The sequence below is a fragment of the Nymphaea colorata genome, chromosome 6 (assembly GCF_008831285.2).
Source record: "Nymphaea colorata isolate Beijing-Zhang1983 chromosome 6, ASM883128v2, whole genome shotgun sequence".
Taxonomy (NCBI): domain Eukaryota; kingdom Viridiplantae; phylum Streptophyta; class Magnoliopsida; order Nymphaeales; family Nymphaeaceae; genus Nymphaea; species Nymphaea colorata.
The window spans coordinates 1,459,089-1,481,324 of record NC_045143.1 but is presented as its reverse complement, the minus strand read 5'-3'; the positions used below and the strand labels follow the sequence as shown (position 1 = coordinate 1,481,324).

The 22,236-nt window shown below is 38.3% G+C and overlaps 2 protein-coding genes across 2 annotated transcripts; both read right to left on the bottom strand.

Moving 5' to 3' along the window:
• Window positions 1-527: 527 nt before the first annotated feature.
• On the bottom strand, window positions 528-7,767 carry LOC116255879 (putative leucine-rich repeat receptor-like serine/threonine-protein kinase At2g04300). Its single transcript, XM_031631958.1, has 13 exons — window positions 7,698-7,767; window positions 6,700-7,231; window positions 6,144-6,619; window positions 5,926-6,058; window positions 4,125-4,193; window positions 3,814-3,885; window positions 3,589-3,663; window positions 3,393-3,499; window positions 2,808-3,031; window positions 2,598-2,724; window positions 2,097-2,165; window positions 1,801-1,969; window positions 528-957 (listed from the first exon to the last, which is right to left on the bottom strand). Exons 1-13 carry the CDS (start codon window positions 7,765-7,767, stop codon window positions 528-530), a joined length of 2,553 nt encoding a protein of 850 aa, XP_031487818.1.
• A 5,096-nt stretch (window positions 7,768-12,863) lies between these two features.
• Window positions 12,864-15,223, bottom strand: LOC116255878 (LRR receptor-like serine/threonine-protein kinase IOS1). The gene is made up of 6 exons (XM_031631956.1): window positions 14,957-15,223; window positions 14,673-14,867; window positions 14,485-14,557; window positions 14,318-14,386; window positions 14,025-14,214; window positions 12,864-13,293 (listed from the first exon to the last, which is right to left on the bottom strand). The coding sequence occupies exons 1-6, from the start codon at window positions 15,221-15,223 to the stop codon at window positions 12,864-12,866; spliced, it is 1,224 nt and encodes a 407-aa protein (XP_031487816.1).
• Window positions 15,224-22,236: the final 7,013 nt, after the last annotated feature.

Sequence of the window (22,236 nt, the reverse complement as noted above, 5' to 3'; positions counted from 1 at the left end):
TTTCTTAGAAGATTTGCAATTTGTTTGATGGTTAACATGTTTCCGATGACCTGCTCTACTTTTGGGACACGGATGTGATAAGCATGTCTAAGGATTTTCGAATGATCTTATACCAATCCTCGATAGTGGATAAAAGTTATTGTTTGGCTGTATTGTCCTCGGTAGATGTCTTGTTTTCCGTGGGTACAGTATTATAGGGTTTGAAGGAAATAAAGTTTTTGTAATATGTACACCAATTACATCAGTTGACAAGAGTGAATGAATATAGGATAGAGGAGCTTAAAATAAGAAGAATGAGTGGCTAGTAATCCATGCCTCAGCAAATTACAAATTACACAACAATTCAGACATATAACGAGAATGTTTATTGCCTTTCACACTTTTCTGCACAGTGCGTGCTTATGCGAACAAAAGTAACAGATAAATGTTCAATAAAACAAACTCACGTACGTCACATAAGACCAACAAAAAAAAAAGTTATCCACTAAATTGCCTCATAAGAACTTGAAACTTTAGTGGAAGACTAACTACCTTGCCACTGGTAAGGTTGAAGTTGACACATGTGAGCTGGAAAATCCATAAGATGATGAGGAATGTTGACCCTCTGCAGATGAGTTGCCAGTCCTCTGCTGATAACAAGTCTCTGCTTCAATGGCCTCCTTCAATTGGTTTACTACATCACTCATGTGAGGCCTCATCTCGGATGATGGAGCAGTGCATGACATTGCTATATCTGAAACTTTCCACATGGAGTTTACTTCATATTGCCCTCTCAGCCTTGGGTCAGCAACACCATCGATGTCTCCTCGAGTTAGTCTTGATGTTGCCCACTGAACTATATGAAAACATTCTCCTGACACATTAAACAATGGAGGATATCCAGTGATAAGCTCAAAGAGAACCACACCAAAGCTATAGACATCGCTTTTTTTTGTGACCATGTTAGTACTGCAGTACCTGCAAATAGTAGAGACAGTTGAAGATCCTGCTTAGGTTACTTTTACAATTGTCAAAGAGACAACCTTGTTAGGCCATTGATAAAATCAACATAAACATCTTCAGGAAGCAAATCTCTTCTATGCATGTGCGTACTGTGTTGTGAAAGCAGAATTATCAGCCAAAGTTAAGTAAAGTCAGCTGGACTAACTATATTAAGGCGGAGTGACTGTCCAATTATTAGACAAAAATATAAATAATTAAGGCTTGGCGCTGTGGACTAACTTTCAAGCATGCCAATTGACAATGAGCTCACCTTGTTGAGCATGAGTTCATGACCATCATCTGTAGGAGCACACACATAGTACCCCTTAATTTGTCCTCCTTTCTTCTTTAGACAAGAATAAAGTTTTCTATTTCTTTCATATGAAATGACATTTTCTACTAAGCAACTATTCAATTGATTTGGTTACATGAATTATAAGCCAGCAGGCACAAGAGCAGCTACGTAGGCTAAACTTGAGACGAGGGTTGCACAGTTAGGAAGCAGAGAACATTTCATCCTGGAGGAAACCTTTTTCACTTCTTTCTTATTTTAGAATTGTTCAACTGAGCTGAATACCATTCTCATAAGAAATTTCTTGAAGTACAAGAAAATTCTTCGAGGAAATCTTTATTTATTTTGAATTAATATAAGATTTTTCTTTTTCGATTGGAGATAGGGGAATTCTGACGTTTATTTCCTACCATGTTCCCATTTTCGGGTGTTCTCTTGTATTAGGTGCAGCTCTGTTTAGAGGGTAGTCAAGACGACCATGTCAGGGGATGAACCCAAGCAGATTCATGTGATAGGAAAAGACATACTCAGGATCCATATATCCAGGAGTGCCGGCAACTACAGTTGATAACATTGTCACATCGTCCTTGTGGCCAAATTTGGACAAACCAAAATCTGCTACTTTTGCCTCCATCTTTCCACTCAAAAGAATGTTTGTTGTTTTTACATCCCTGTGAATGATTGCTGGATAACACCCTGAATGTAGCTTTCAAGAAAGCACACTATCAGAAAGCAAGAAGAACTTTAATTTCTTTAATCTAAACAAAATTGATAAGACAAGAGAACTCCGCAATGGTTGGTTGGTAGGGAAGCTTAATTGGACCTGTTGCCACACTGAGTGCCATCTGAAGTCTCGTCTTCCATGTCAAAAGTACAGATGTGCTACCCTTTCCTGCAAAAGAAGAAATTCAATATAAATGCTAATTAGTGACTAAATTGGCATTTGTTTTGTTTTATATAAAATATTTTGTTTCTGTTCTAGCATTATATATTTCTCCATTTTTGCCCATCTGACGTTTGCTTGTAGACAAGCTGGGGTTAGGCAGAGCACCTCAACTGAAATGGTGCTGTCTCCATCCCCCTAAGCCAGGTGGAAACTAGTGTTGGGAAATGAAAAAACATGGTCATTAAGAACAATTTCTTCTTCCTGCAAGGCCTCTTTATATCATTATGATTAATGATACTTACATGCTGGATAATGAAATCTTGACCTTCTTTAGGTTGAATTTCACACTTCCATTAGTGATATGGTTCATCTTCATCTCATTTTAGGTCGAAAGTAAATGACAGACAAATTATTGATCAATTTGTCAAAGTGACCTACCTGACAATAGCTGCCTTAGATTGCCACCACTCATGTACTCATAAAGAAGAATCAGTTTTCCATCCTCCTCGCAGTACCCGATAAACGACACTACGCATTTATGGTGAACAGTCATCAACAGCTTTACCTAAAAAAAGTAACAATTCACGATCGTTAAACATATATTTACGAATTAAGAATGTGATGAAGCCATTAGAATAAAAAACAGACCTCTGCTACAAACTCCTTGGTTCCTCGTTCAAGCGAATCCTTTAGCACTTTAACGGCGACTTCAAGACCATTATTAAGTCGACCATGGTAGACATTGCCAGATCCTCCTTCACCAATGACTGTTTCAAAATTGTTGGTGATCTCCACTATCTCTGCATGAGAGAATTCATGCTTGATCGCCTGTTCTGGCAGCACTGTCAGTCTGGGATTAATGACTGGCACATCTGAAAAAAAAAATAGTATAGGAAAATCCAATAGTTATTATGAAGAACAAAATATTATTTTAAGGGATGCCATTTAATTTTTTCATATTCCTAAACATATTTCTCGTTGTTATCGGGCAAAGTACAGTTTGGGCTTGAACTATATCTGCTTTCAGAACCTCAGATCCTGACGCTGCCCTGACCCGATGAAGGTATGAACTATTGATCTATAAATCCAGTTAAACAAAATACCCAAACTTCTATAAGTTAAGCGAAATAGAAGAGCAGAAAGAGGGTCTTGCTAGACGTTGTACCAAGAGTTCTTCGCCTCTTGACAATGAAGATAGCAAGCAACACCAAGAGCAGAAGGAACACGACAGACCAATGGTTGCTCCAGCTACTATTCCCCAGTTGGTCTTCTTTGAGTTGTTCGTGGAATCACTTTGGTTGCCCGGATGATTGTTGTTTGGGAAGTTGTTGTCTGATATGCTACAAGAGGAAGAGAGGGTCTCAGTCGACATTAACAAAAGATTGAAGAGTAACAAAACAAGGTGAACAGTGTTGGACTGGTCACCTACTTCAAAATTATTCCTCTTGATTTGTCAGTAAGTGATGAAGGCACCGATCCATTAAATTGGTTGTCAGCCAGGTTTCTGCAATATGTTGAAATTATGAGCAGCTGAAATTTGTTAAATTGAATCAAGTCCAAAAATCCTTAGGTACAGAGTTGTTGCAAATACGTCAATGAATTTTTTAGATAGATTGCTGCAACTTAAAGAAAGCTATGACGGTTCTGTACTTACAACAGCCGCAGATTAGGAAGTTCACCAAGGAATTCAGGGATGTTTCCACTCAAGCTGTTGTTGTGCAAATCACTGTCGAACAAGAAAAAGAACAAAGTTTATATGAGTGAAATCCTTGTAAGGGCACTCAAAGGATGTGGCTTCTAGCCCCTAGGCTGGTGTGGGCAGCAGGTTCTCAATATTTCTTTATTTTTATATTCTCTGCTTCAAATATTTGCATTTTTGTTCATATGACAAAACTATATGAGTGCCTGTTAGGATATAGAAACTTCTGAAAGAGTGCCTGTTCAGCAAAACTCAAACTAACTTACATTGTTTGAAGAGCAGTCAAGCCACTGAAGTCTGCAAGGGGGCCGCTGAGTGCATAACCACTTAAGTACCTGTGCAGAAAAGACAAAACAATGTGAGCATAAACAGTAGGACCAGACTACCAGTCCGGTTAATTTGAGCTTTGATATTCCCTGTTCCACAACTTTGGGTATACGTGATTTTTAATGATTTATTGGTAGGAACATAATACATTGCATGTACGAAGTACGAGAACCTGTAATTTATCTGGGAGGAAAGTAGCTATAAGATCCTTTTGGTATATCTACTACATTTTTAAATGTTATAATGTTGAAAGTCTCATTTGTAAATATATATAGCCAAACCAAACGAGCGATATCATTTTTCGAAACATAGGACCTTGTTTTTTAACTTAATGTATATGAGATTTCTGCCATTATGATGTCATTCGCACCCCAATTTTAATATTATTTTGTCTTGACAAACTAAAAAATATTTATAGTATATTTTGTTTTGTTGACATGTAAAACGCACGAACATTGACAACATTGGAGATTCATGTATGAAAAGAAAAATTATAGCGCTAATATTCCGGCTATGTTATTATAAGATGTGGAATATATATATATATATATATATATATATATATATATATATATATATATATATATATATATATATATATATATATATATATGTATATATATAGTAAAAAATTTTGTGAAAAATAAATATCACTGAATATAAGCATTAATTGCGCACTAATCTTTACTTTCAATTATGTGAAACTCTGTGATTATAGCATAATCAAGTCAAAAGAAATTGCGAAGGCATAAAGTTGATTACGGATTGATTCTTGGAACAATTCAGTTTTGAGCAAGAGCGTTTTGCAGGAATTCCATCGAATCCAGTGTGGTCTATTAAATGCACACAATGATTTTTATAGAAAAATAAATGTGTGTAGACTCAGGCAATTGGTCTTTCTAAAACCTTATTGGAGCTTCAACTGCATTCGAAATCCAATCCGACCTAATTAAGAATCATATCCATTCACAACTTTATAAAAAACTATAACTTAAGCCCCAAAAAAAAGGAGAAAAATATACGTAAGAAGTTTCAAAAGAATTGCTTTATAAAATATAATAAAAGTAAAATAGCAACTACCCTTTCCCAGTCTTCCAATTATATTTTAACTTGTAGTCGCCCCTAGTTAACCATTTGCGTGCTGATCGTCGCCAAGGAAATTCGGACCTTTTTTTTTTCTTTTTCTTTTTATTGCAAAAATGACGGGCGAACATGGCTTACTAGGCACGTGCTCCAGGTCCACCTCAAATTCGGGTCGACCCAGGTTCGGGTCCCCAACGAGTGAGAAGCCTCAACGGACGATTCACATTTCTGCATAATATAATACAGAAGCTTAGTGCTTATGAAAACTATGGTATTTTTTTTTGAGGCGGAATAAGCCACAAAACAAAAAAAAATCTGAAAGGCATTTGGATAGGCGGAGAAACTCGAGGCATATTCTTGATAAAGTCTAAAGCGCAAAAAAAAGAAGTTTTGAAAAAGATAAAAAGAATATTATTAAAAAAATAAAAGGACTAAAATTTACGTGTCATGATAAAAAAAATAAAATACCATTGCAGGAGCTGGTGCACGCAGCTCGAACTGGGTGCCATATGCCAGCTTCTAATTATTTTGTACTTTTAAATATGTTTATGTGTGTATTAATAATTATTTTATGTTATTGACAAATTCAAAAGGGATTCAGGTGAACCGGTCAATTTTTTGTTTGCTGCGTTGTTGGTGACACTACGTAAAACTTACAGTGCAGTAACTCGAGGCTTGGAATCAGAGCTGCAGTTGACCCATTCCCAGGCATACCCCATGGGAAGGCAAGGATCGCCGCTCCATGGCTGGAGTTGCAGATAACTCTTCTGAAACTCACTCAACGCCTTCACTGTGGACCAACACCAACATCCAAAGAATAAGAAGACATAAAAGAGAGGAAGAGGGAGATACCGAGGGAGAGAGGGAAGACATACCGTCTGAACTGGCCGTTGCAACGACGCTCCAAGCATCACCGATTATATAGAACTCTGCCGCGCTTATTAAAGGGGGCAGAGTGGAGCCTTTGGCTCTCACCAGCGAGAACACCGAGCTGGTCGAGAGTGACATGTTGGAGCCCCCAATCTCCAACACTGTCCCGTTTGGAACGATTGTCTCGGGATAAGATTTCTGATCGTCCAAGTAGAAGTCGAACGACCTGCTGGCGTTGGGCAACATCTCCACGAAATAAAAAGTAACGTAATGAGGCTTCGGCGACGTCGACCACATGAGGGTGGGGACGGTCATGTTAGATGCTAGAGTGGATGATGGCGTAATTGCCTGCCGCAGAACAGCAGCCGGTGGTCTGTCTGCTAGGTCGGAGCTCGGGTCAGAACTCCTCCTCAGCGGACTTAACCCGGTCGAATAGTTGGTAAAAGCACCCCAGAGTCGATCGTAGGGATCATCGGGGTACCTGCAAAAAGATATTAATCGTTTGGTACTTGATGTTGGGTACAATTAGTACTGCACCTCTTTCACATTCAAGAACTTTACCTGATATAATTGGCCGATAATGCATAGGCGTATCTGCCAATAAGCTGCAAAGGACGGTTGATGTCCATTTCTTGATACATGTCTTCCTCCAGCTTCTTTATTTCAAGAGAGTTGATGAAGGGAACGTTGGTGGGCTTGGTACGAGCCAAACAAACACTAATGTCATCAACTTTGGTGACGTAGACCATCTCAAAGGCTGCAGAACCATTATCTTCCGAAAGAAACACCGTCCCCCAGCTGTTTCCGTTGAAAAGAAGATCAAATGTTGGTGGAGAGGACAAGCCGTCGTAGTTGCCATAATAAAACCAAGCGCGAACAAGGATCTTCAAGCCTTGGCCCACGCTAGGGAAGGAGTAGCAGTTTTTTCTCTGATGAGGGAAGTACCGGAGAGTAGTGAGTGGCGGTATGAGGTTGTGGTCGATCCGCACCGTCGCAGATTGGCCCGACGTTACATACTGTTCGTCACCGACCCATGTCATGCTCAAGTATCCCGCAGTTTTGCCGGTGGTTCCGCAGTCAACATTCAAAGGCACTGCAAAATTTAAGTAGATCACGGAATGGACATGTGAATATTATTCTAACTAAGCATCTATTTTGTGGTTTCCCCAAACAACTTATTCGTTATCTAGAAGATGTTTCTGGATATAATGGATATAAGAAAGTGAGATAGGTCTTCTTGCTGTTGTGCGATTCAAACTCAGTTAATTGTATTGGTAGAGAATTTTTTCTTCGAAGTCCTGTGAATCGTCAAGAGTTCGACACAGAGAATGCGCCTTCTAGGCATAGAGTCCGTCTACCAGATAGTGGTTCCTGCTAGAACGTTTGAAATTTTCACAGACCTCAGCCTCTTATCTTGATCTTACGGAAACACGTCAATGATTTTAATGGCGATAATGAAAAGCAACGGAAGAAACTCTACGTTTACTGAGACAGAAAAAGATCGAAGAAAGTGGCTTTTGTAGGAGGACGACGTGAGGGATGCAGGAGAGGATGCTTACGCTGGGCAGAGGCGGAGATGACGCAAAGGATTAATAACAGAGGCAGAAGCAATCGCCTGCAGTTGGCCATGGTCAGTTGAAGAAGGCGGACTTGTTGGGGGCTTCAGTGGTTCCGTTACCTTTGTTGCCAATTGCAGAAAGCAGTGGGTGGATTCCGTGACTCCAAATCTTTGACTCTCCGAATGATTTTAACGAAGAGGGAGAGAAAGAAGAAAGAACGAAGGCGTTGACTTCATAAATTTAGTAAACTGCAATGCAATGCAAGATCCCGGAAAAGCAACACGCTTCTCCTGAAGCCGACGACTTTTCCACGTTCCTCCCACTGAATTCCGACGATTCAGTTGTTTTCCAGCGTCATCCATTTCATTTTGAATTCTTAATGCCCCAAAAGGATTACCCAGCTTTCCTTGCTTTTGAGCAAATATGGGTACCTGGGCATCCGGCAGCCTCGCCCGGCCGGCTGGACACTAGTCCGGGGTCCATCCGACATCTGAGTTCGAGCTTTAGAAAACCCTTAAATTTAAAAATATATTTTTAATATAAAATAATATATAAATATAATTAATTATAATAAAATATTATATATATATTAATAAAAAAAATTAAAAATAAATTATCAAGCCATTCAAGTATCCAGTTGGGCTAGGTATCACTTGATAGTAGCTCGACCCGATGTCCAAGCTTAAGTCTCATCAGGCTTACCTATCAATTTTTTTGTTGGTAGAGAGAAAACGCAAGGAAGGCCGCCTATATGCCCTCCGCCAGTCGACAAGGCAAACCGTAGGGAAGTTGCACTTAATTAATTCCGGTGGATTCCCTCAATAAATAATCTAAGGGGGAGAGAGAGCGAGAAAGAGCGAGAGAAGAGTTGACCTTTATGAGTTGAAGAAACTATAATTTTGGGTGAACGAGAAGTATTATATGCCTTCAACAATGCTCAAGTCTTACTTAAAATAGAAAAACATAACATCACGAGAATTAAATTAAGATCTGTCTTTATATAAGAGCTAATCCGACCAACTAAGCTTTGTTTCCTTTAAAAAGTAGTATTCAGAAAGGAATAATGCACGAAGAACTGTCTGCGATTACGACCTGCCGCCGCCGACTTGTTGAGCACTTCTTCTTCCAGACTCGACAAAGAGTTTTTCATTTTATCAGATATTTTCGGGCTTCGTGCTTCCCATTTTGGATTTTTATAATCAGTCCTCCTCTTTTTGAACGCTACAGTGCATCGGATCCAACGGGCGAAGGTGAGAAATGGGTTATTAGCATTGGTTATACTAATTTAATAAACAAAAAGATGACTACTAATATGCACGTAATTTCATGTAAAAGAAAACTCAGAAAAAATGATACAAGAATTATTAAGTGAACGCGTAAACAGAGTTTTGCTGATTCTGTTGAATACCAGCACAAAAAGTCGACAATTCAGAAAAATCGACAATCCAGATATGGGTTTCCATGTTCGATTTTGGATATCATCTCCATGGGACTATGATCCTTTGGATTGCCTTCCAATAACAAAATTTAGCACCTAGCGATTAATTAGCGTGGGCGAGTCTTTCCTTCACCGTGTGGTTCCCTCAAAGGCACCCTTCAAGAAAGAGTTATGCGATAATCAATTTAATAACTTAATATTCCATAATTATCACTTGAGAATCTTTGATATGTAATTAAAGTTTAGTAACTAATGGAAATCATGTATTCAAATGGGTGGATAAGATCCTATATGACTGAGAGACTTCGTAATATAGGATCTTATCCACCCATTTGGATGAGTATATTTCATCTACTCATCTACTATATGAATGGTCGTGTCCTACAATAACAACCGTTGTCAATTTCTTCTATTGGATGAGTATATTTCATCTACTATCCAAAAAGAGAACCCACTCTTCCCCATGTACTCCTATGATGCTATTTTTACGTTCATTGTTCCAGGTTGACGTCTCTTTTTTTAATGCTTCAATTGCATATAGACAGTTTCTTTTTGCAACACAAGCAGTTATCTTAAAAACTCGACTCGAAAAAGAACTACTAACAAACTCTTGTCTTGTCTACTGCACCAATCCCCTTAAAACAACTTATATAATGAACTGATTTGTGTTAATAAACACTGTTGTGACCCAACACTTTTGAAACTTCGCTGATGGCTTTGTTTTGGAGTCGGAATGTCTGCCAATCTGACCCCAAGATCAGCCATTTTAGCGAAGGAATTAAAAACATTGTCGCAAACATGGGGTCTTACTTGAAAAAAACTAGAAAAGAAGGGGTGGATAAATGGAAAATGAGTCAGCCATATAAGGCGTGCTTTTTTAAACCGTAGAATATAAAAAAACAAGAAAAAACATCGCATATATAGGCGTTTTTTTCATTTTTTAAATATTTTCTGATTTATTTTATTTTTATATAATTTTCAATATTTTTTAAAAAATTTTAGTTTTTTTAGAAATTTGTCAAGATTTTCTAAAGATCTTTCAGAGCTATGAAAAATTAAAGAAACAAAAAGAAAATCGTAAATGATTAGAAACCAACGCGATGTTGAAATGTTTATATGTCTGGCCCATGAGTTTACGTGCCTTACAAAAATGCCCCCCTATAAAACACGGAAGCCAGTCCTCTTATTATAAATAGAAAGCTCGAAATAATTTTTTTACAGATGATGATGAAGATTATGTTTGACCCCAAGCACCAGTCACCAGACATGGCCAGCTGGTGATTGCTACGAGTTAAAAATATTTTTTGTTTATGAGAAAACATCTTTTTTTCAGCTTAAGCGTCTAAGTCAACATATTTAAAGCTTTTTTATTTTTCAAAAGTTAAACGTCATTTTGTTTGAGCATTTGAATGACTCGTTAAATATTTTCTTTAATAATTTGAAGATCGATCATCATCTTTATCTCATACATGGGTCAAGAAATTACCAGCTTGGCATTCAATAGAGAGCTAGCAACAGTTAATTATGACTCCTAAGGCCCCTTCATTAATTCCTTTTCTATCCAAAGTTAATTTTTTTTTGTGAGGACCGTCAAATTAAAGTTTTTAAATTTGACAGAAAACCAAATATTATTTTTTAAAATTTTTATATAAAACAAATGAAATTTTAAAATTTACATGTAAGTTTTTTTTTAAAAATTTTTTTCAAGTGGTGCCAAGGTCCGAGGCCCTATTGGCTTGGCCCCTAGTGAGGAAGCAACAGCCGGCAACCTCCTCACATTTTTTAAAGATATGAACACCCATTATGTGGTGGGTTCTACCATCTGGTCCTTGAATTGACTGAATGAGACCCACCGGCAGTGAATCTCTATGTATAAACACCAATTCGATCGGACACAGACCCACGTTTTCTTGAGAAAGTAGGAAGAGTAACATGAGAATAAAATGGCGCTTGGGAATTGGCGATTCGGGACCCATGAGGCCAACTCATGTAGGACACGACCATTCATAATTGCCAAGCCAACTCCATGGTGCTGCCCATTGTTTTTCCGGACATTAGGAAGCACATGCGGACATCATTCTCCTACGAAGGCTCCCCTCATTTATTTACCTTTACCTGCTAGGAGGAGCATAGTGTAGCTAATCACATTGACAAAACAATGAAAATTTGTTGATTGTCAGTTTAATTCTCATAACTGTTTCATATTACAGTTATTTCATATTACAAATGGTGGATGAGTGACACTGTTTCATATTACAGTTATTTCATATTACAAATGGTGGATGAGTGACACTTTAATTCATGAATACATTGCTCCCAATCCTAGTCTCAAAACAGCCTTGGACTCCAAAAAATAAAGAGAAAAACCAGAACCACCTTCAGTTTCTTTAGGGTGTCCCCTTGTTCGTTTAGCTGATACTTGTCTACCACCTGTAACGGCCGCTGTCTCAAACGGGCCCAAAAGTATTTTTTTTGTTAATGTACAGGACTTTGTACAAGTTTTAAAGTAGGCCTTAGGTTTCCCCTCCTTCGTCCCGATGTCGCTGTCTTTGAATCAGTCTGAAAAGTTAAGACATATTTAAAAATAAAGTTCATTTCAGATGCTTCGTTGAACATAGAATTGGGCACGCTTACCAGACAATGGTAATGGCAAATAGAAATAGAGCTCAGGGACAGGGTGGAGCCAAAGGAGGCCAGCAGGGCTTGGGCCTTCTCAAGAAGAATAAAAAAAAAAATTTATATTATATAAATTTTTTGAAAAATTATATTTTTGTCCTGTTAAAACTATAATTCAATCCCCTCATAAAAAGTTTTTAGCTCCGCCTTTACCCATTGACAACCTTCTACAAGACGGTCTTCTGCCCATAGAGAGGATGAAACTAGCACGATGGTCTTCCGCCCATAGAGAGGATGGAACTAGATGTTATTGCCTACAATTGTGTTTGTTTCTCTCTCCCTCTCTCTCTCTTAACTCAAAACGTTGTAAACCTTTTTAATCACGCTTGTATATATATATAATATTGGCTGATAATTTGCAACTTTGCCTTGATGCTTGTACTGTTTACAAGCAAGAGTTTGGTGCATTTATATCTTGCTAACCGGATACAATAAGATCTCTGATATGCCGAACGAACATTGCTGAGCAGTTCAATTACCAGGATCGATCGATCGCTCGTCTGCCGCGGCTTTACTTTTCCTTTTGGAATACTCGAATGGCGTCTTTGAATTTTTATCTTTACCCAAAGGGATTACCCTGTTTCCCTTGCTTCTGAGCAAATACGGGTACGATTGTGCTGATCTCTCACCAGGCTTGCCTATCTATTTTCCGGTTGATCGAGAGGAAGCGGAAAGAAGGCCGCCAATATGCCGTCTGCCTTTCATTGCTCGTCTTTGTCATGAAAAGTCGATAGTTTACAAGGTGCTCTCTCTCGTAAGCAGGTCTCATATAAAAGAGTGATCAGAAGATGTAAAGAGTGATCACAAGATATAGTAGATTAAAATAAGACGAAGAAATGATGGGCAGTACTATTCGTTGGTTCTGAGAATTACACAAGGGATATCGACATATAATGAGAATGTTTACTCCTTTCACACTTTCTCTGCAAACTTACGGCAACATATGTAACAAAATATTCGGCAAAACAAATCCATGTCAAATCAACACCAACAAAAGGAAAATGATCGACAAAATTGCCTCATAAGTAAAGGACGCTTTAGTGGAAGACTAACTATCTTGCTGGTGGCAGGCTTGGGTTTGATACCTGTGAGCTGGAAAATCCATAAGATGATGAGGAATGTTGAACCTCTGCAAATGAGTTGTCAGTCCTTTGTTGATAATAAGTCTCTGCCTCAATGGCCTCCTTTAGGTGGTTTACCACATCACTCATGTGAGGCCTCATCTGGGATGATGGAGCAGTGCATGACATTGCTATATCTGCAACTTTCCACATGGAGTTTAGTTCATATTGCCCTCTCAGCCTTGGGTCAGCAACACCATCGATGTCTCCTCGAGTTAGTCTTGATGTTGCCCACTGAACTATATGAAAACACTCTTCTGACACATTAAATAATGGAGGATATCCAGTCATGAGCTCAAAGAGAACCACACCGAAGCTATAGACGTCGCTCTTTTTGGTGACCAAGTTTGTTCTGTAGTACCTGCAAACAGAAGAGACAGTTGAAGCTCCTGCTTAGGTTATTTTTACAATGATCAAGAAGACAACCTTGTTAAGAAGAGCAGCACAGGCATCCGTCAGAATTATCAGCTAATACTTGGTAAAATCAAGTGGACTCCTTAAGTTAAGAGAAGCAACTGCATAGTGATTTGTCAAAGGTATAAATAAGGCTTGCGTCCGTTTTTGAACTTGCAAGCATGTCAAAATATGATAGCTATTTATCATTTGAACTTGATCATACTCCAATAGAGCTCATACATAATCAACCCTATTTTTTTTTTCCGTTCTTCTTTTGACAAGAATAAAGTTTTCTTGTTCTTTCTTAGGAAATTACATTTTTTCCTAATCAAGTATGCAATTGATATTTTGATAGCATGAATTATAATACAGCAGAAACAAGAGCAGCTAAGTAGACTAAACCTAAGGCAAGAGATGCTCAGTTAGTAAGTAAAGAACATTTCATCCATGAGGAAGCCTTTCTGCATGAGGAAAATGTCTCAATTTTTTGGTGCACGTTAGTTGAAATTAGAAATTCCTCCAAGCATAAACATTTTCTTAGCTGAAAGCTTGGTTGATTTTAAATTAATAAAGGATGCCTCTTTTTGTTTAGAGAGAATGGAACCGAATCTTTATTTCCCATCAGTTCCCACATTCAGGTGTCCTCTTGTAATGAGGTGTAAACCATGTAGAGAGTAAAGGCAGGAAAAAACATACTCAGGATCAATGTATCCAGGAGTGCCAACAACTACAGTTGATAATTGCGTCACATCGTCCATGTAGCCAGCTTTGAACAATCCAAAATCTGCTACTTTTGCTTCCATCTTTGCATTCAAAAGGATATTTGTGGTTTTCACATCCCTGTGAATGATTTGTGGATAACAGCTTGAATGTAAATAGTCTAAACCTACATTCAAGAAACCACATTATCAGAATGCAAGAACTTTAATTGATTAGCTTGAAAGCAACGATAAGACGAGGAACCCTGCAATGGTAAGGGAGAGCAGGACCTGTTGCCACACTCAATGCCATCTGAAGTCTTGTTTGCCATGTTAGAAGTGCAGATGTGCTATCCCTTCCTGCAATAGTAGAATTCCAGCATGTTACTAACTAAATTGGCATCTGTTTTGTTTTGTATTATTTCGAAATCACTTGTTTCCATTCTCACGTTATTTACTGCTCTCATTTACGTCTATGGTCTCATCAATTTTCTGAAGTTTTACCGTATTATGCTCATGTTTATAGACAAGCTGGCATAACGCAAAACCCGTCAGATTGTAGCAACAATACTACCGATTAAGCAATAGGCACTACTGAATGTTGAACGCTTGACCTTGTTTAACTTGAAGTTCTCAAGTTCATTACTTCATCCTCATCCCCTTTTAGGACAAAAACAGGGGAAAAAATGTTGAACAAGTATCCAAATGACCTACCTGACAGCAGCTGCCTTAAACTCCCTGCACTCATATACTCGTATAGAAGAATCAGTTTTCCATCCTCCTCACAGTATCCAATAAGTGAGACAAGACATTTGTGGTGAACAGTTATCAATAACTTTACCTAAAACAAGTAAAAATTCATGGTCGTTGAACATATATTCAAGAATTAAGAATGCAATGAACCCATTAAAATAAAAAAGAAAGACAAACCTCTGCTACCAATTCCTTGGTTCCTCGTTCGAGCCAATCCTTTAGCACTTTAACGGCAACTTCACGACCATTTTTAAGTCGACCATAGTAGACATTGTCAGATCCTCCAATGATTGTCTCAAAGTTGTTGGTAATTTCCACTATCTCTGCATGGGAGAATTCATGCTTGATCTCCGGTTCTAGAAGGACTGTTGGCTTGGCATTATCGGCTGCTAGATGAAACAAATCAGTATAGTAAAATCCAATATTTATTACTAAAACCATCATCTTTATTATTTTAGAAAATGCCATTTAATTTCTTCATATTCCAAGACTTAGTTTGGTTCTTTGTAGGCGAAGTGTAGTTCGGGCTTATCCATAGCAAGATGACGTACCTGCTGCGTTCAATTGAACTGGAGTTCTTCGCCCCTTGAAAATGAAAATAACAAGCAACACCAAAAGCAACAGGAACATGAGAGAGCCGATGGTTGCTCCAGCTACTACGCCCCCACTGGTCTTCTTTTTTTATTTGATTGTGGAATTGCTTGGACTGCTAGAAATTGTGCCCTCGGAAATGTTGTTGCCAGAAATGCTGCAAGAGGATTAAAAGTTCTCGAATCAGCATTAACTAAAGAATGAAAAGAAACAAACCAAGGGGGTGGTGTTACCATGGGTCACCTACTTCAAATTATCTTTTGATAATTTGTCACATAAAACGCGTATTATTAAAAAAAAATACGTATAATACCCGAAAAACAAGTCAGCCATATAAAACGGCAATTAGATGCATCTTTTTTTTTTTAAAAAGTCAGAAAATAAAAAACATAAAAAAGGCATTTTTAGTAATTTTTATTAATTTTTATTTTTTTATAATTTTCATTATTTACTAAATATTTTTAATTTTTTAAAAATTTACAAAGATTTTCCTGACATATTTCTGAGATATACAACTATATCATATTATACCTGAGAAATTCTTTACCGTATAATACCCATACACGTTATATGTGACAATACTTTTGAATGACCAGTAAGTGATGAAGGCAGTGAACCACTAAATTGGTTGTCGGCTAGGTTTCTGCAGAGTATATCAAACATTGGTAAGCAGAATCAAGTGCAAAAATCCATAGTTTCTGGGGCATGGTGCCTGAAAATATATAAACAAACCTCTGAGATGGCTACAACTTAAAAGAAAGTGATAGACAGTTTTATACTTACAATTGCTGCAAATTGGGAAGTTCTCCAAGGAATTCAGGAATGCTTCCACTCAAGCTGTTGTTATGCAAATCACTGCCGATCAAACAAGAAAAAAGAACAAAGTTTATATATACGTATATGATTCAAAGCGTTGTAAGCGCACTTAAAGTAACTTACATTGTTTGAAGAGCTGTCAAGTTACTGAAGTCTGCAAGGGGGCCGCTGAGTCCATAACCACTCAAGTACCTGTGCACAAACAGTGTGAAAAAAAAAATCAGTGGAACGAGTCTGGTTGATTTAAGCTTCTAATATTCCTGCACTTTATTGGCGCATAATTTTTTGCATAAGTGACTTCCTGCCACCAAAATTTTTTGTCTACATCACGTGAGCTTATAATTAATCATGGATAAGTGAAGCTATAAGGTCGAGAGGAGAGTCGTTTTTACAGACCATATGCACTCATTTTTTAAAAATAATATGAACCGATCTTTTGCCACTTTAAATACACATTGTACTACCCTTTTGCTTAAGAAGTGACGGCTTCATGTCAGTTAATCTTTAATGCATGTTAAAGTGCTTTTAAATATATTTGGCCTCATTCATAAAATCAAGAACCATATACATTGGAAGAGACAAGTGTAGGCTCCAATTTTCAGTAATTGGCTACATGGCTTTTCTTTAACAACATCTTACTATATTTTAAATGGTCTAGAATTGGGTTACTTGCTCCATCGAAACAGTGCATTATCATGATAAGATATCAATAAAACTTACAGAGCAGTAACTCGAGGAGTGGAATCAGAGCTGCAATTGAGCCACTCCCAAGCATATCCGACGGGAAGACAAGGATCTCCGCTCCATTGCTGGAGTTGCACATAACTCTTCTGAAGCACACTCAACGCCTTCACTGGAACCAACACCAACATCCACATAAGAAAGAGATATGGCAAGAAAACATTCAGTAGAAGGATGACAAAGAGAGAGAGCTCAGAGAGAGAGAGAGAGAGAGACGACATACCATCTGAACTGTCGGTTGCAGCGACGGCCCAAATGTCACCGACCTGAAAAAACTCCGCCGCACTGATTAGGGGAGGCAGAGCGGAGCCATTGGTTCTCACCAGTGAGAACACAGAGCTGGTCGACAGATTGACCTTGGGGTGGAAAATCTCCAGCACCGTCCCATTTGGAACAATCGTGTTGGAATAGAATCTCTGGTTGTCCAAGAAGAAGTCGAAGGACCTGGTGGCGTTGGGCGACATCTCCACGAAATAGAAGGTAACGTAATGAGGCACCGGCGACGTCGACGTAATGAGGTTGGGGATGGTCATGTTAGATGCTAGACTCGAGGACGGCGTAATCGCTTGCCTTAGAACAGCAGCCGGCGGTCTGTCGGATAGGTTCGTGAGCGGGTCGGAACTCTGACTCAGGGGACTCAACCCCCAACTTGCGTAATTAGCAAAAATAAACCAAAGTCGGTCATAGGGATCATCTGGGTACCTGCAAAAAAGATATTGGCCGCAATACTGACTGAACGACGGGAAGAGCAAGTCAGTTTCCCATATGCCATCACTTTTTTCAGGGCCTTTGAATTCAGAGTTTTTAGAACATATGTAGTTTGTTTATGGTCAACTTGATTGTTATTAAACCGCTTTTTATAATTTAGAAAAATAGCACTCACGAAAATCAAACTAATCATACATCATTAATGCAATCCTTAAACTATCCAACTATGCTACACACTTAAAAGAAACAAAGTGATTGTACAGCTAGAGCCCACAACAATATATCAACATTACTGAAAAAAATTCCCACTTCCAGTGCAAGAATATAAGTAGGTCTTGGGTCAATAATCATCAACTAAGACCCAATTACGTGAGAGAGGGTCTGGTTGGCCCCCCTCTACATAGGCCAGGCATGTCAAAGCGAGAATTGGGCAGGGATTGTTTGTGGGCCCTTGCACGTGGGTCAAGTTTGGTTTGGGCTCGATCCCGGCTTTCCATCGAGCATTAGGCATTACAACGTCTATACCATTGTAGACCTTATGTGTTGTGATGACTAGGCCGCTTCAAGTCGGAATACGGCAAATCATGATCGGAAATTAGGGGCCTCAAAATCTAACTGGTATTATACAGAGAATACTAATTGGTAGCTGTTGAACACCTTATCGCCTTTTGCTAAGTCGCAACTTGGTTTTGGTTTTGAGTTGTTTGGCATCCATTTGGAAGTGTCTGGTTGGTAAGGAAAAGGCCAAAAACTGACATTCTCTACGGGAGCCTTCCTTCTTGTCTTTTAAAGAAATTTCCAAAGTAATTTTTTAGCAATCAAATTTTAAATTTTAGTTACCAAACAGCATTTTATTCCATTGAATTGTTATAATTTCAGCTTACCATTCAGATGGGCAGTTGATTGAGAGAAAGACAAGAAAAAATTGGTGACGCCTTCTATTAGTTTATATATTTTCTTCCTAATTTTTTTTTTCAACTAGGATTACGGGTTGAGATTATATATATATATATATATTGCAAACCAAGTAAGAGACAGTAAATGACAGAAGAAGATGGATGACAGCCGATACCTCACAACATTGGTGGATGGTGATGCGTAGGCATATCTTCCCATGGCATGCAGGGGACGGTCGGAGTCCATGCCATGGTACATGTCGGCTTCCAGCTTTTTTATTTCAAGAGAGTTGATGAAGGGAACGTCCTTGGCATTTGTTCGAGCCAAACAAACACTAACATCATCAACTTTGGTGGCGTGGATCATCTCCAAGATTGCAGAACCATTATCTCCGGTCATGAACACCGGCGACCAAAGGTTCCCGTTGAAAAGAACGTTAAATGTTGGCGGCGACGACAGGCCGTCGTAGTTGCCATAGTAAAACCAAGCGCGAACGAGGATCTTGATGCCTTGGCCCACGCCCGGGAAGGAGTAGCAGTTCTTTTTTCCCGAGGGAAAGTACCGGAGGGTGGTGAGCGGCGCTATGAGCGAATCGTCGATTCGGACGGTCGTCGATTGGCCTGACGGCACTTACTGTTCATCGCCAACCCATGTGAGGCCAAGGTAGCCCTTATTTTTGCCGGTGGTTCCGCAATCAACGTTGACAGGCACTGTGAATTATTAAGGCAAATCGATGAATGAACTTGTGAATTATAGTACCGAAACTAAGCTTGCTACTATGATGAGAAAGTGAGGTAAGTCGGCTTGCTGTGGCTCGATCCAAGTTAAGTTGGTATGCAGAGACTTCATGTGACATCCTGTAATGTCCAGTAGCCAAGAGTTCAACACCCTTTGAAATTTTTTCTCGCCCTACCCTTTTCTCTTGATCATCACGTGAAGAAAGTCAGAAACCCATCAATGATTTAACGGCGATATGCCACACAGAAAAAGGAATGGAATAAACAAAAAGTTTTCTGAGATGGAACAAAGAGAAGATCAAAGCGTCCTCTTGCAGGAGGACGACCTGAGAAGTGAGGACGAGGATGCTTACGCTGAGCAGAGGCGGCGGAAAGGACCAATAACAGAGGTAGCAGCAGTCTCCTGCAGTTCGCCATGGCCAGTCGACAAGGCAACCCGTAGGGGAGTTGCACTTAATTAATTCGATCAGAGAGAGTGGATTCCGTCAATGAATAATCTAAGGGGGAGAGGAGAGAGAGAGAGAAAACGAGAGAGAGGAGTTGACCTTCATGAGTTGACGAAGCTACAATTGGAAGGAATAATGGAGGAAGAAAATCTAAACTCGGTTGGCAGCTGCAAGCTCGCGGAAAGCAATTGCCGATCTCCCGCGGTCGACTTCTTGGGCACTTCTTCTTGCTGACTCGATAAAGGATTTTTCATTTTATCAGTTATTTTTAGGCTTCGCGCTTGCAATTTTGGATTTTTATGATCAGTCCTCTTCTTTTTCAATGTTACAGTGCATCGGATCCAACGGACGAAGGTAAGAAATGGGTTATTAGCATTGGTTATACTAATTTAATAGACAAAACGATGGAGTTTTTCTCAAAAAGACTAGTAATATGCATGTAATTTCATGTAAAAGAAAACTTAAAATATATGATACAAGAGTTATTAAGTGAACGCGTAAGCAAAGTTTTTGCTGATTCTATTGAATCCCAGCACAGAAAGTCATCCATTCAGACATGGTTTTCCATGTTCGATTTTCGATATCATCTCTATGAGACTATGATCCCTTTACTTTATCCAGATTCTAATAACAAAATTTAGCACGTACTAATTAATCACGGTGGCCGAGTCTTTTCATCACCGTGTTGTTCCCCACGAAGGCACCCTTCAAGAAAGGGTTCAGCGATAGTTAATTTAATAATTCAATCCTTTATATTATCACTGGAGAATGTTCTGTATGTAATTAAAATTTAGTGATTAATGTAAGTCATGTATTCAAATGGGTGGATAAGATGTTATATGACCGAGAGATTTCGTCCTATGATTAATTTTTTCATTATTCTGTTGGGGTGGATAGATTACATCTTATTGTCCAACATGACCTATGATTAATTTTTACATTATTTTGTTGAATGATTATATTTCATTTTACTGTCCAATAAGAGAATCGAAGCCTTCACCCTTCTCTCTGTACTCCATTCTTCTCTCTGTACTCCATTGATGCCATTCCTACATTCATTGTTCCATAGTGATGTTTTTGTTATGCTTCAATCTGTAGCTTCTTTTTGCAATGTATGAAGTTATTTTTGTTATGCTTCAATTTACAGCTTCTTTTTGGAATGTCTAAGTTAGAACTCGAAAAAAAAAATATTAACCTACTATTGCCTTGTCTATTGCACCAACTCTTTGGGAACAACTTATATGATATACTGATTTCTGTTAATAAATACTGATGTGACCCAACACTTGAAAGTGGCATTGCTTTGGAGTCGTAGTGTCTGAGAAGCTGACCCCAAGATCATCCTTTTCAGCGAAGGAATTGGAAATACCGGGTTTTAATTGAAAAAAAAAGCGGTGGATAAGTCGGAATGAGTCAACCATAAAAGACATGTTTTCTTTTTTAAAAAAAAACCGCTAGAATATAAAAACAAGAAAAAGAAAAGCATATGTAGGCGTTTTTTTTTTTGCATTTTTTATTAATTTCTGGTTTATTTTATTTTTATATAATTTTCAAGATTTTTAAAAATTTTTATTTTTTTTAAAAAAAATTGTCAAGATTTTCTCAAATCTTCCGAAGATATGAGAAATTAAAGAAACAAAAAAAAAACCGTAAAAGATCATATTAACAATGATTAAAAACAAACTCGACCTGAAAATGTTTATATGTCTGGCCCACGAGTCTACGTGCCTTACAAAAATGCCCCCTATAAAACACGGAAGGCAGTCCTCTTATTATAAATAGAAAACTCGAAATATAAACATTTTTCCATGTTCGATTTTCGATATCATCGCTATGAGACTATGATCCCTTTACTTCATCCAGACTGTCTTGCAATAACAAAATTGATCACCTAGTAATTGATTAGCGTGGCCGAGTCTTTTCTTCACCGCGTGGTTCCCCATGAAGGCACCCTTCAAATAATTAATTTAATAATTCAATCTTTTATATGTAATTAAAATTTAGTGATTAATGTAAGTCCAGTATTCAGATGGGAGGATAAGATCCTATATGACCGAGAGATTTCATCTTATGATTAATTTTTACATCATTCTCTTCACCTCATTCTCTTCGGCCAGTATATTTCATTTTATGGTCCAACAATACCTATGATTAATTTTTATATTATTTTGTTTGGTGAGTATATTTCATCTTAATGTTCAACAAGAGAGCCGAAGTCTTCACATTTTCCTCTATAATGTCATTCCTACATTCATTGTTCCATGTTGATTTCTCTTTTATGCTTCAACGACAGTTTTCTTTTGCAACACATAAAGTTATCCGGAAAACTTGACAAAAAAACACTTGCCTTGTCTATTGCACCAACTCCCTTGAAGGCAACTTATATAGTAAACTGATTACTGTTAATAAACACTGTTGTGACGCAACACTTGAAATTTTGCTGGGCTTTCTTTTGGAGTAGGAGTGTATTTTGCTGGGCTTTCTTTTGGAGTAGGAGTGTCTGACAAACTGACCCGAAGAT